Genomic DNA, 15600 nt, shown 5'->3' with positions numbered 1-15600 from the left:
GCAGGCCGCACAAAACTAGGCCAGCATGTGTAGAGTGTGATCCATGCAGTGATCCGTACAGTATATCTCTCGCTCTTGTCTTTCAGCGATACCTGGAGAACAGCAGTGTTTCAGCCTGCTATAATGAGTTAATCCAGCTGGAGCACGGAGAGGTTCGGGCTCAGTTCAAGCTGAGGTGAGACTAACACATTTTTGTCCATGTTCATCCACACTACACGACCAAAGAACACATGTCATTCGCTAAAAGTACTGTATCTTTAAAGTTACAGTACAAAGTTACTATGAAGCTGTTTACATTTATTAAATAAAACCACAACAAAATATAACTGTTTTTTGCGATCAACAACTGAGAGAAAAAACATCATGTTCACTAAAGAAAAGATTCATTCATTCGTTTTGTTTTCGGCAGTCCCTTTATTCATCAGGGATTGCCACAGCGGAATGAACCACTAACTTATCAAGCACATGTTTTACGCAGCAGATGCCCTTTCAGCTGCAAACATCCATAAACACTCACTCACACACATACACTACGGACAATTTATCTTACCCAATTCACCTATAGCGCATGTATTTGGACTGTGAGGGAAACCGGAGTATGGGGCATTCCCAAAACATGTGAGCCAAATTTGCTTTAGCATTTTCAAATATACATACAGTATCTGTTTTTTAACTTGTGCCATCATATGTATTAAATAAAACTCAGCATAATAATCAAATCATCGTGGTTTGAGGAATCAGACAAGGATATGCAGATGAGTCAGTCAGGGAGCAGGTTTTCAAACTAAAAGGGGGTCTACAGTGTTTTTCAAAAGTCTTAGGGCCCTGTCATATACCTGGCGCAAGGCGCGGCGCAATAGAGTCTTTTACTACTTTAAGCTTGGCGCAAGGGTCATTTTGAGGTGTTGCGCCACACTGTTTAAATAGCAAATGCATTTGCGCTCAAATGTGCGCCCATAGGCGTTCTGGTCTAAACAAGCAGGCGTGTTTTGGCGCGTTGCTATTTTGAGAAACTGTAAATAGTCTGTTTTCTGGCGCAAAGTGCTCCTGGCTTACATACTACACACAAGATGTAGAGCAATACGCAAATATCTTTACATATGAAAAAGATATTATATCTTAAAGATTTATATATATGATAAGAAAACATATATAGGATATAAATATTAATGATTTAAATATTACAAAACATTCAATTCTAGCCTACATGAATTTAAAAATAACTGCCTTTATACTTTCTTGATCTTGGGAGGCTTTTTCAGTTCATTCAATTTGCTTTTGTATAATGTTATTATTATTAGCAGTATTATTTATTATATCCATATTTATATTTGTTTTATTAAAAACAAGCTTAGATTTGTCCACATGTCAGGTTTTAGACCATATGGGGCATAGCAGGTGTATTTGGAAATAACTCAGTATTTTGACCACACTTTATTATTATTAATCATTTATTTGTTTGCTGGAAATTAGAACTGAATTTAGAAATAGTTTTGAAACAAATCTTTGCACTTAACAAACTAAATTAATCATTTATAGGCTAATTGATGTCTGTGTTGTAACGTTTCCCTATCCACGAGAGCAAAAGCTAAAGTGAAGTTACTTTACGTCATGTAAATAGCAAATCCGCTATGGCACGACGCAGATGGCTCTTAAAGGTAATGGGAGATGAGACTCTTATTGGTTTATTCTCAAAACACACCTATAACTCATTAAGAAAAAAACTCAACCCTTTTAGACCATGCGCCATGGCGCAAATCGGATTTTCTCGTCCTTAAGTTAGCAAAAATGCGTTCTGACATGCCCTGAAAGCGTTTGCGTTTTGCGCTTTGCGCATGGACCGTCAAAATAGAGCCCTAAGTTTTCAAGGGTTGAATCCTACAGGTGTAACAGTAGCAAAAGTTGTGCATTTTAAAACCAAAAATACATGCTTAAATGTAGCCTGTGGCCGCTGCTGTGAGATGGATGCAGAAGCTGTCATGTTTGTTTGTGTTTCTGTGCTTGCAGGGCTTGTAACGCTGTGTTTACTGCACTAGAACAGTGTCAGGAGGCCGTGGAGATCAGCAGTGAGGATCATGTCATACAAGTGAGTTCTGGGAGACAAACACGGTCTTCCTACTGGGATTTGCTTACATTGAAGCAGGCTCTTTTTGTTCAAAGAAACTTCCTGGAGGAGAATGCATTAGCGTGTGTCCACATTCCCATTTATTTTTTTCCCATAGGGATTTGTAATGTGATAAGACTTAAGACATGAACAAACCAGTCAACCAGCAAACTTTACAAGCTTTGATTTGAGGGAAAGAAGTTTATTCAAATCTGAGAAAAAGACTAATGTATAAGGATGTGAGTTTAACAAGGTTAATGAGTGGAAGCATTGCTTATGACACAATCACGTTACGTTTTTTCTCAGTGGTTTTGGTGCATTCCTTACAACACTATTTACATTTGCACAACATTTCATTTCATTTTCTTGTCGGCTTAGTCCCTTTATTAGTCCGGAGTCGCCAACTTATCCAGCAAGTTTTTACGCAGCGAATGCCCTTCCAGCTGCAACCCATCTCTGGGAAACATCCACACACACACACACTCATACACTACAGACAATTTAGTCTACCCAATTCACCTGTACCACATCTCTTTGGACTGTGGGGGAAACCGGAGCACCCAGAGGAAACCTACGCGAACGCAGGTAGAACATGCAAACTCCACACAGAAATGCCAACTGAGCAGAGGCTCGAACCAGCGACCCAGCGACCTTCTTGCTGTGAGGCAACAGCACTACCTACTGCGCCACTGGTTGCCCCATTTGCAAAACAGTTGATGCATTTCTCAAAACAATTAGTCATTTGTGCACATCCAAGTAGCAGTTTCTCATTCCTTCCAACAAATTGCAAATGCTTTTGGACATGCATCAATTGCTTTCATACAGCTCTCTGCTGTTTATAACATTGTCATTTGCTTATGTCATGTCAGACAAAATTAACTAAACTTGTAAATGCTGAATAGTCATTTCATATAAAACTAATAGTCCTCATTTCATTACTTGAGTCATTACATACAAAAATGTTGAACTAGTTGTCAAAATCTGTCAAGCAAATTATATATATATATATAAATAAATATATATATAAATCTTTATTTTCCTGAAAATGTCTTCAAAGTTGAACAGTTCATGAATGATTTACAGACCTGTGTATGTTGTAGGTTCAGTTCCAATATGACCTGCAATATTGTGTACAGTTGTGCACAGCTCTACCCAAAGGAAGTTTATGTTTGTTGTAAATAAGGCTGTGTTTATTCTTTTGCACAATGCTGTGGATAAATTAGAATTGCAGTAAAGTAGAATTGCAGTAAAATGTGAAACATACATATTCAGAGTCTTGTACTCAGATACCTCACTAAATGCAGTGATGTCTAACTATACTGTAGTTTTCAAATGGCTGTGTGAATAGTATACAGTGCTGTTTTGAGCATTTTCAGGAAGTGTCACCAAAATCTGACTTCTTTGCATTGTAAAAAATGTCCAGAGTAAACTGTCATACTGAAAACAGGACAAAGCCATTTTCTTGTTCATAAACAATGGTGTCAGGACTTTTCATCTTGATGGCACTGACACTTTCATTGACATCAATACTCGCTTTTGAGGAATGAACTATCCATTTTGAGCATGTGACGCGCTTTTGCAGGTTATCAGCTAGGTTTTGCAGTTTGTACTAATTGTTTTGAGAAATGCATTAACTGTTGTGCAGAAATGCAATAGTGTTGTGAGAAATGCACCAAAGCGACTGAGAAAAAACTGTAAATTAATTGAGAAATATAAAAATTCATAATAATTTAAACTTTTTGGTTGTATCTATAAAAAAAATGTCTCTCAAGAATATCACAAAATATGCATATGGATGGATGGATGAATGATAGATAGATAGATAGATAGATAGATAGATAGATAGATAGATAGATAGATAGATAGATAGATAGATAGATAGATAGATAGATAGATAGATAGATAGATTGATAGATAGATAGATAGATAGATAGATAGATAGATAGATAGATAGATAGATAGATAGATAGATAGATAGATAGATAGATAGATAGATAGATAGATAGATAGATAGATAGATACTGTATATAGGAAAAAATCTGTCGCATATTATGATTGTTTTGGTCAAAATTGTAATTACAATTATTTAAATCAATTACCAGTTTTATCATAAGGTAAATAGATAACAGGTTTTGATGGTCCGTTTATATATATATATATATATATATATATATATATATATATATATATATATATATATATATATATATATATATAATGTCAATTAGTTGCCATGTAGATGCAATGTACTGTAACTTAAATTCAACAAATGGACCATCAAAATTAAGTGTGACCTGTAAATAAGTTGCTATTTCACAGTTCTCAATGCTTAAGCAGAATGGGACAAACAAGTCCTCAAAATTATGAAATAATAAAATATATAAACTAATAAAATGCTACTGAGAAAAATATGCAAATGAAAAAAAAAACTGCTTTAAGCATCTTCACTGTAAAAATTAAAACAGTTTTATAAGATTTTGTCTTTTGTTTGATTAATAATAATAAGAACAGTCGGCGGAAGTTGAAGAGCACACTGTCACTTTAAGTGACCAATTTATGGTTTTGTGTGTGTGTCGTTCCCTTTAGTTTTAAAGACATGAATGTATTGAATACACATCAATAAATCAAGCGGATCCCATGCTGCAAAAGCCATGTTACATGATTTCACAGATTTTCACATGAAACATGAACAAATGTAGACTTTTTAAAGGGACTAAGATATGATGCAGTAGTAAAACAATTTTAAAGAATACTTAAATTATGTTATTTCAAACAAAATATTACCAAAATTATTTTTTAAAAATGTTGTTTTGCCATTTTTGGGAAGTTTGTTTTGGTTTTTGAACATGAGCTACCATCGGTCCCATAGTGATTATGCAGTTAGGGGGTGTGTTCTGGAACCTGTCTTTAAAAGTTTATCAATTATTATTAAAAATCGATATGGCTATGAAGAAAATGTACAAGTTTTTACTTCCAGAATCTTACTGTTCTGCTCTTTAAAGAATTTAACAGTAAGGTTTTCAAATGGCAATGTTAGCTGGTGTCTGAATCTACAGTTGAAGTTATATACTATTTTATAAACATAATAGTTATATATATATATATATATATATATATATATATATATATATATATATATATATATATATATATATATATATATATATATAATAGTAACTCATTTCTAATAACTGATTACTTATATCTTTGCCATGATGACAGTACATAATGTTTTACTAGATACTAGTAAAGAGAGATATTTTTCAAGTTACTAGTATTCAGCTTAAAGTGCAATTTAAAGACAACTAGGTTAATTAGGCAAGTTAGGGTAATTAGAATTAATCAAATCATTGTAAACGATGGTGTGTTGAGTAGACAATCTGAAAAAAAAATATCGGGGTTAATAATATTGACCCTAAAATGGTTTAAAAAAATTAAAAACTGCTTTTATTCTAGCCGAAATAAAAAAATAATGAGAAAAAATATTATTGGAAATACTGTGAAAAATTGCTTGCACTGTTAAACATAATTTGTGAAATATTTGAAAAAGAAAAAGAAATCACTGTAGGGCTAATAATTTTGACTTCAGCTGTATATAATTCTTATGATATTGTGAACACAAAAAAAACTTAAGATATAAAATGCATTCTTAATACTCATGATATCCCCTTTTATGAATACTTGCTGGTGTATTTATGTTTCTGTTTGTTTTTTAGTATGTAAATCCAGCGTTTGAAAAGATGATGGGTTATCATCGAGGAGAACTGATCGGTAAGGAGCTGACCGAACTGCCCAGGAGTGACAAGAACAGCGCCGACCTGCTGGACACCATCAACACCTGCATCAAGAAAGGAAAGGTCAGACGCCTCTTCGAGCACCATAAAAGTATCTGCTTTAACCTTAATTCATTACAGAATGTATAACGTGTGTTTGTTTGCCCAGGAATGGCAGGGGATCTATTTCTCAAGGAGGAAGTCAGGGGACAGTATTCAGCAATATGTCAGAATCACTCCTGTGGTTGGCCAGGGAGGGTGAGTCACATGATTATTAAAAAAGTGATGAAAAATGTCAATTATAAAATCAATTTGTGTGTTTGTGTGCATGTATTTTACATTTGTTGATTAATACATCTATTAAATGCATTTATTAATTAGTAATTAGATTGAATTTAACATTTATAAATAATAATAATATTTAAAAACTATAATAACAATAAAAAGTTTAATAAATATGTTGTTTAAATGTTTAATGTTTAATAATAAATAATATTATTATGTCATGTCAATATTATATGGTGTTTGTGTATTTTACATGTATTTATTAATACATCTAATAAATACATATTAATAATTAGCATTAATTTAACATTTATAAATAATAATAACATTTAAAAACTATAATAATAATAACATGTCATGTTAATATTTTATGAAGTTTAATTTTACGCTTATCTATTAATGCATCTAATAAATACATTTGTTTATTATTAATTAGCGTTAATTTAAATAAAAAAAATAAATAAATTAACAAAATAAAACAATTTTATGTTAATATTATATGAAGTTTATGTATTTTACATTTATTTATTAATACATTTGTTAAAAATTATTGATAAATTATTTGAATTAATTTAACATTTATAAATAATAATAATAATAATAATAATAACATTAATAATAACATTTAAAACCTATAATAGTAATAAAATGTCATGTTAATATTATATGATGTTTGTGTATTTTACATTATTTATTATTTCATCTATTTAATACATTTGTTGATTTATAATTATTATTAATTTAACATTTATAAATAAGAATAAGAATAAATTAAATACTATGATAATAATGTAATAATAACATTTCATGTTCCTGTTATATGATTTTTGTGTATTTTGTGTTTATTTTTTAATACATCTATTAAATAGCTTTATTGATTAATAAATAGAATTAATTGAACATTTATAAATATTATTAATAATAATAATAATAATAATAACATTCAAAAAGTATAATAATAATAATAAAATGTCATGTTAATGTTTTATGATTTTTGTATATTTTACATTAATTTATTAATACATCTAATAAACACAGTTATAGACAAAATAGATTTAATGTAACATTTATAAATAATAAATAATAATTATAATAAAAACTAAAATAATAATGATAATAATAATAATAATAATAATAAAATGTCATGTTAATATTATATGATGTTTGTATATTTTACATGTATTTATAAATACATCTATTAAATACATTTCTTGATTAATAATTAGCAATAATATAACATTTATTTTTAATAATAATAATAATACATTTAAAAACTATAATAATAATAATTATTATTATTAAATGTCATGTTAATATAGATTAATAATTAGCATTAATTTAACATTTATAAAAAATAATACAATTAAAAATAATATAATAATGCAAATTATAGTAAAGATATTTTAATATATAATGTTGTTAATATTATATATATGTGTGTGTGTGTGTGTGTGTGTGTGTGTGTGTGTGTGTGTGTGTGTGTGTGTGTGTGTGTGTGTGTGTGTGTGTGTGTGTGTGTGTGTGTTATTATTATTTTATTGTGTTTATTCATGTTATATTTTATTTTTATGTTCCAAATAAATAGCAGGTCTCATGTAAGAGTTTTATAATAATATTTTTAATGAATGTTTTTGTTTTTATTTTAATATTTTTAAAATATTTTTTATTGTTTTTTTTTTACATTGAATGACACTTGAAAATGACAAAAAGAAACATTTCTGTGGTATTACAATCGTGCCTTTTCAATTATTGTAGTTTTTAAATGTTCTTTATTTTTCCAAATTTGCCACAACAAATCAGTCAAAAATAATTATTTCCTTACCTTCCAGAAAAATCCGTCATTTCGTGTCCATCAAGAGGCCTTACAGTGACAACCACAGACAGGTACGTTTCCTATCATCTCCTCCAGGTGATATTTTCATTTGGCTTCATGTGAGACTTTAATCAGTGCATATCCAGTAGATGTTCAACCCGCTTAATGTCGACCTATTATTAGAGCTCTCAAATTAGCAGCAAAACTTGAAGTGTGCGAAGCACGTGAGGACGACGGTGGGCAGAAATGTTGGCATCTCTCCTGACAAGCCAGTGTCAGAGAGCCAGACGGGCGTAAGGGTTATTAATAAAACAAGTCTAAACCCTGCTGTTAGTTCTAGCATTAGCTGGGGCTGCTGCTCTGAAACAGACACAGTGACGTGTGTGTGAAATAGCCGGAGCTTTACTCACTGCTTAACTATAATTTTCTTTGAATCATTGCCAGCTACAATTAGTGAAATTGGACGAAAATAATATATTTATTGATATAGAGTTTAAGTCAAAATTAATATGTTTTATTAGGTATTTTTTTTAACCTAATTAACTTTTAAATTGCCTTTAAATTGGTCTTTAAGCTTAAAAAATATGTAGTAAAATATTATTTACTGTCATCATGGCAAAGGTAAAAAGAAATCAGTCATTAGAAATGAGTTATTAAAACTATTATGTTTTGAAATGTGTTGAAAAATAGAAGTTGTATATAAAAATAATATACAGAAGGGTTAATAATTAAGGAGGGCTAATAATTCGGGCTTCATCTGTATATGGATGGATATAAAGGCCGAAGGATATGTTTATTTATTTCGTTTTTTTAAGGGTCTATTGTGACTTACAATCCTGTCCTATCCTCAATTATCTGAGTTATTCTGTCTATCAACACGTAACAAACACATCTCAGGCCCCATTTACACTAATACATTTTAGTTTTAAGAACGCATAAGTTTTGCTATGGTTACGCCATATGTCCGAACTACGCCAGAGTTTTCGAGCACTGAAAAGCCTTTTAAAAAGCTGAAGAGGCCATTTTAGTTTTAAAACGCTTCTGCTACGTGTCAGTGTTGATGGGGAAAACTGAGACATGTAAAAACGAAGGCATGACTGCAGACGTTCACCTATTTGATTGAGGCTTTTTCCTCAATATTAAGTAGCCTAAACACAGTTCAGTCTTGCATCCTCTCCTTGTAAGTTCAGACTTTGCAAGTTGGATATGGAAAACAAACTCTTGAGGATACGTCGAGTAAATCTTTCAAAAGAAGCAGGGTAATTTATAATGTCATTCGCATCACCCTAGATACGTTCTTCCACTTTTTTTTTTTTTTTTTACAATAAAATGAAAACAAGATACAAGGAACTGTCTATTTGTGTTTTAATGTTAGCAACTTAACAGACACCAAAAATGTCTGAGGCGACATGTAGCTACAAATTTATATGAGCGTCATCTTAACTGTATGCATATTTATAACAAAATGGAGCCTATAACATTACTGCCAACTTTCATTTTCATTAAAAATACAAAACACACTCCCTCTTTTGCTGAATATCAGTTTTAATAATCAATAATGGCCATTGTAAAAGTATAATGTACAATAAGTTTGTTCAATATAGCAAATAAAGGCCAGCAATCAGTCAAATTTGCAGATTCTGGACGTGGTTACATTGACTAATATACTTATCTTAGCACTCAGCCAAAGCACATTACCTGAGAACAAGTAATAGATTCAAAAGACCAAAGTTAGGGAATATGTTGTTAGATAGAGACAACAAGATGAATTAAATATCACGTTTAACAAATATAGTGAGATCGGATCCAGATGTAGATCCTTGATGAGCAGTCCCACGTGCACAGCTCTCATCGCTCAAGTGCATGCCAGAGTGTGTGTGTGGGGTCACGTGATGTGTGTTTTCAACAGTGTAATGTGGACGGAGAGTTGTTCAGAAACGCTTGGTGAAATGCAGATCGTTTTCATTGTAAAACACCGTTTTAAAACTAAAATTATAAGCGTAAATAGGGCCTGTGTTTAAATCCAAAGATGCAAATGAAAGGGCAGTGAAACCCCCTTATCTCAGCAGGGTGTTTTCACACCGCTAGTTTAAAAAAAAGTCAGGAAAGTGGGTGAGTCCAGCTTTGTTTAGGTGAGAGTGTTTAGTGGCAAAAGAGGGAAGGGTTTGCATGAAAAGGGGAGTTTCATTACGTGCACGTGTTATTTTCACAGTGGCACTCAAACAGAGACGCAAGGGAAATATATAGCGGATATAGCTGTGTGGAAGTGGAGGATTTTTAGTCCATAATATTTAGTGATATTACTGTACTGTAACTAAATCATTTTCACCAATGTATTCAATGTATTAATCTTCAAAAACTGAAAGAGTACTGCTGATGATACTAACTAGATTTGCCTCAGAATAAACATAAACAAAAACATTGATCACACACTTACCAAATCTGTAAAGACAGGACAGTCAGCAAGAACTGAAATGGTGTTGAGTGGCAAATCCAGATTGTGCAATATCCAGATTGGAAAAGCTCTCGGGTAAAAAATGTTTCTTACAAAAATATTTTTGTCGCGTGTTAGCTAGATGCCAGCGGTGCTCGCATCATGGGGAAATGGAAACAAATACTTCATTGAAGCACATTTATAAAAGCAACACTGACGACCCATGTCTCCGAACAATTCTTCCACTACTTGTTTGAATTACGGTTGGCAACACAACGTGGCGTCTCTCTGAACACTGTAACAGGTAAAAGGAGTCTTCAAAGCTATCATGCATATTAATGAAGTTGCATCTTGTTCACAATAGAGCGTGCTGATTGGTTCGAATCAGGTCTATCTCATCAATTATGGAACAGATGTGCTGAAAACTGAATGATGTCACTTTGTACCGGCCGGTACAGACATCCAATCTCCACGCTGAAATTTATACAATGATCTCCTCGCTGTGATGTTGCTTTAAAAAACTATTTTTAAATCGGAAGAACGAATTTGCTCTAAACAATGCAAAACAACCAATTTTCACATGTTAGCTAAATATATGTGTCCTAATAGTGTTTTAAGCAACTTGGGACATATATATGACTGTCAACATCTTAAAAATGTGTTTTGATGTTTCGTGAACTTTTAAACTTATGCGCAAGACTGGAAAATTGCATAAAACATTTGCAAATCAAGCACTATTTCCCATCCAAAATCATCACTTTCTGTTAAACTGGCACCAAATATCCATGAGAAAAATGGAATTTGCTGTAGTAGGAGAAGCATTTTTTCTTACATAATAAATAACTTGCGTCTCAGAAAACAAAGCTGAAATGTAATAAATGTGAATGGCTTTTGGAGGTGTGAGACGCTTTTTGGGAGTGCAGACGCTTAAGACACTTCAGGAGGTAAAAATGCTGAACCACATTGATGATGGACTTTGGCTGAGGGATTTTAGACAACACAGACTCATTTAGAAATGTAGTCCCGTGGACTTTTTCTGGAGAACGTGAATTATGTAGCCGGAGGTACGTATGGCTGCATTTCAGTTTTTAAGCGAACGCTACGGGGCGATATGACGGTGTTCCTTTTTGCGCTTACCGGCTGACGGCTTACCTCCATGTGTAAGGCTTTTCAGCTGCAACCAGTTTGTCCAGTTAGCTTGTCGTGTACCACGGCGGACTTAAAACACAGAGAGGAGTTGACCACCATGACCATGACCGTGTTCGAGTCCGGGGAAGAGCGGTTCCAGAAATCAGGTAAGACAAAAACAGAATCCAAAAAAAAATTAACAAGTGAATAACAGGGTGAGAATGTGGCAAAATCTGAAGACGTAGTACAATTCAGATGAGGGCTTTTCTTTTTTTGGACGGCTTTTGTAAATCATTGGTTGGGTTTAGGGAAGTAAGTGGGTGGGCGGGTCAATCTGTAAAACTGGTTGGGTTTAGGGAAGGAGAAGCGTGGGTCAGTCGATTGGCCGGTCGACCAGTCAGTCATTCACCCAGTCAGACAGACGTTCGGTCAACAGCAGTCTCTGGTAGGTTTACGCGAGAACAGCACTCGCGGGAGACATTTGAGATATGAAAAAGCGTGCACAGCGGCCACTCCTGGATTCACGAAAACAAAAACTGCAAAAATATGTACCTCCCGGAAAGTATTTTGCGGTCTCCAGAAACGTCCACGGGACTACGTTTTCAGAATGAGTCTGGGTTGATTTTATAATGACCAAAACAACATTTCAGATGTTTTACAATGTGGCCAGTCCACTGGTTTGTCCATTAATTTCATCCCAAAGCATGTGATCTCTTATTACAAAATCACCTTTATATATCAGGGGTTGCCACAGTGGACTGAACCGCCAACTATTACGGCATAAATTTTACATAGCGGATGCCCTTCCAGCACTATAAGTGAATTGGATTAACTAAATTGACCATAGTGTATGTGTGTGTGTGAATGCTGGAGTGGATGAGTGTTTTCCAGTACTGGGTTGTGCCTGGAAGGACATCCATTACATAAAACATATGCCAGAATAGTTGGCGGTTCATTCCGCTTTGGCGACCCCTGATATACAAGGGACTAAGCTGAAGGAAAATTAATAAATGATTGAATAATATTTCTTATATTTACTGCTTATTAGAGAAAATGTATTTAAAAATGGTTACAAAGTCTTACCAAATAATATTCAGAAAACAAGTGCATCTATATCTGTCATCTAAAACATTTCTCCTTGAATATTTTTGCTTTCAAACATGACAGAAGTTCTGATTTAGAAATTGACGAATGAGAATAACGAGTTCACCAAGATGGATTAAAGCAGATGAAAATAATGGATTGTTTTTTAGTGACCGTGTAGTAAATCTTCTGTGGTTCAGTGTGTGGCTGTTAATCAGATTTTAATCAGATTTTCTGACCTCATCCTTTAGTACGGTGTATTAAAGCTCTTTTATCTTCTTACCTGCATGTCATATGTACTGTATGTGAGGTCATTTGTTTTCACATTTTTTGGGAAGTGTGGACATTCCTATCCATTCAGCACCCTCTTTTACTTTTTGATAAAACAGAAATCTTACTTGCTATATAAATTAATTTTGGCATCCCTCTCTCTCTCTAATCTCTGACCTAAGACTGAAAATCCTGTGTCATTCATTCAAAACCTGATCATGTTAAAAGGATTAAATGGATTGGCAGCAGGCAGGATTTCCGTCCAGGCGAACTCAACAAACACTAAAACTAATGTCAAGATAAGGCACATACCTGATAAATCATATCTTTTCCTTTGTAATCAGAGTCTCTACCCTTAAAACAACGAACAACAGGATACTTTTGTTGGTTGCTTGATCTTTTTTCATCATTTCTGCGAGAGAATGACCCAAACACAGCCAAGGAAACTCTCAAATGGTTTGATAGAGAGAAAATAAAGCTGTAGAATGGCCCAGCCAATCACCTGACTTGAATCCAATAGTAAACACAAATTGAAGATCAGATTTGATAGATGAGGCCTACAGAATCATCAAGATTTGTACACTGCTCTCCATATGAGAAGCGTCTTTAATGGCCTGCTTCCACTGAGTGGTACAGTACGGGTCGGTACGGGTCACCTTTATCAGGCTTGCGTTTCCACTGCTAAAAGGGTACCAATGGTAGTCTTTTGGAGGGCGTGGTGTACTGCAGAAAGTTTCAGTCGACATCATGCTCGAGGAAATGTTAAAGTAAAGCTGTACAGTTCGTTCACATATCAAATGAGAAGCACTTCTCACGAAACAGATGCTTTATACACATAAATACTTGTGTATAAATGTTCATTACTAACCTTTCTATGAACATGATTTAATTATAACTGCAGGTCAATGATGTGAAAAAGCCTACTGTAACTAAAGAACTGTTAACTGTTACTGTTAACTGTTAAATAACTACTGTAAATAAATGCAACATATGAACACATACAGACCCTTACAGTCTCCGATATAATACCAATTACAGAAAAACTACACACAGCATACATTTAGTCCTTATTTGGGTTTAAAAACAACAGGCAACATATAGCCTACAGTCAGTGCAAACCTCACATCTGTATCTTTAATCTTCACCAGCACATGTAACCTCTTGTTAGAGACTAATTCCATCATTTCAAGTTCATAAAAGTCCAAAAGGTGATGATAATAGTTAAACATGGCAGTTTGTTCATCTTTTAGGTTGCTGAAAGAAACATTTGCTCCTTTGTTTTTTCCTTAGTTTTTTCATGCTTCACTCTCGCGTTTGTTTATTTCTGATAGGATTGGATGTCAGAAGCATTTCAATAAAATGCCGGCATTATTATCATCAGGTCAAGAAGTTTGTTATTTCAAATATAAACACGCAGCGAGTGGCTGTAAGAAAGCGAAACTGCTTGCGCCTTAGACTGCCTTGTAAAAAAAAAACTACAGGGCACAGGGTAGATTCTGCTCTTCTTTCTGGCTTTGTGGCTGTTCATCAAGACGACAACAAGGTTTGTTTGGCCTCGGGTCAACCATGGTTTGTTATTTTATGTATATATTATCACGGTGTAATGTCTCGGCTAGGCATGGGCCAGTAAATTTTCTGATATTCAAATTTCACGGCATCACGGTATTGTGATTACTGCTTTTTTTCCCTTTGAAAACGGTATATTTTATTTAGAGAAACATTTAAAATAAAATATTTTGGAAGAGTAAACATGTCAGGCTAAATCAATTATTGACTACTGCTGTCTTCATTTATTTTAAAAACAGATTCTTTTACATTTTAAAATGGCATCTTTAGATATCTTTTTTTTTTGCTGAAGATGCAGTTTTCCCTAAAAAACAAAACAGCAAAATAAATGTAAATAAAAATCATATGCATACCTCAGGAACTGTATTGCAGAAAAATTTGACAGTTTTAAAACCCGCGTAAAACAGTTTTGACTTTTATAAACCGCGATATACCTTGAAAATGTTTATCGTCTCATGCCTAGCCTAGACTAGGCTGTGTATTTAAAAATGGCGGTACCTATTTTCCAATATCGTTCAGCTGTACGTCTAGCTCCGCTTTTTGGTACCCTTTTGTTGTGCTAGGTACCCTTTGCAAAGGGTTCCCAAAAAAGTGGCACTATATTGTTCACTTTTTTAGGTACCTTTTGATAGTGGAAATGACCATAAAAGCATACCGAACCGTACCGTACCATATCACTCAGTGAAAACGGGCCGTAAGCTGCCATCACCAAAAAAGCCTTTTATGTAAGGTATTAAATACGTTTCAGTAATTCAGTGATTTCTCCTTTTGTCATTCCATTGTTATTACGCATAACTCATTATTTTATATTATGTTTTTTCTTAATGTTTGCATAGTTTGGGGTTTTACCAAAATTAGGTTTAATTCCATGTCAACAGCTCCTTCAGAAAAATTATTCCTAGGAAAAAACATGAAGTGTTCAATACACCCCCCCCCCCTCCCTGTATATCAGTAGGCTGGGTCTAATCAACCCTCCAAATGTCATTCTAACTTTGTTGCCAGATAATTAAAACTGTGTTGAGTGAGATGATTAGGATCATTGTGTTTGTTTCCGAGAGCCAGCTGATCAGAGATCTGTGTTTGCAGGTTCACAAGCTGAGCAAAGAAGAGAAATGCTGTGGTGAACACTCACAATCAGGTACAG

General features: G+C 33.6%; 2 protein-coding genes across 8 annotated transcripts in view; one reads left to right on the top strand and one right to left on the bottom strand.

Annotated features, from left to right (window-relative positions):
* ap3b1a (adaptor related protein complex 3 subunit beta 1a) overlaps positions 1-15600 on the bottom strand; it is a 762544-nt gene that overhangs the window by 367617 nt on the left and 379327 nt on the right. The window lies entirely within an intron of this gene.
* The window catches only part of pde8b (phosphodiesterase 8B), a 104818-nt gene that overhangs the window by 62423 nt on the left and 26795 nt on the right, over positions 1-15600 (top strand). For all 6 annotated transcript variants that reach the window (XR_015519919.1, XR_015519918.1, XR_015519920.1 and 3 more), the window contains exons 6-11: positions 87-175; positions 2008-2086; positions 5821-5961; positions 6047-6135; positions 7992-8046; positions 15543-15594. Coding sequence is in view for 3 of the 6 variants with exons in the window: in XM_087300597.1 (XP_087156723.1) it covers positions 87-175; positions 2008-2086; positions 5821-5961; positions 6047-6135; positions 7992-8046; positions 15543-15594 (505 nt within the window). In the remaining 3 variants the exon portion in view is untranslated. The remainder of the gene's footprint in view (positions 1-86; positions 176-2007; positions 2087-5820; positions 5962-6046; positions 6136-7991; positions 8047-15542; positions 15595-15600) is intronic.

Source organism: Danio rerio, chromosome 21, assembly GCF_052040795.2.
Source record: "Danio rerio strain M-AB ecotype USA chromosome 21, GRCz13ab, whole genome shotgun sequence".
NCBI lineage: Eukaryota > Metazoa > Chordata > Actinopteri > Cypriniformes > Danionidae > Danio > Danio rerio.
The sequence above is the reverse complement of the archived record's forward strand: the minus strand, read 5'-3'. Positions and strand labels throughout refer to the sequence as shown.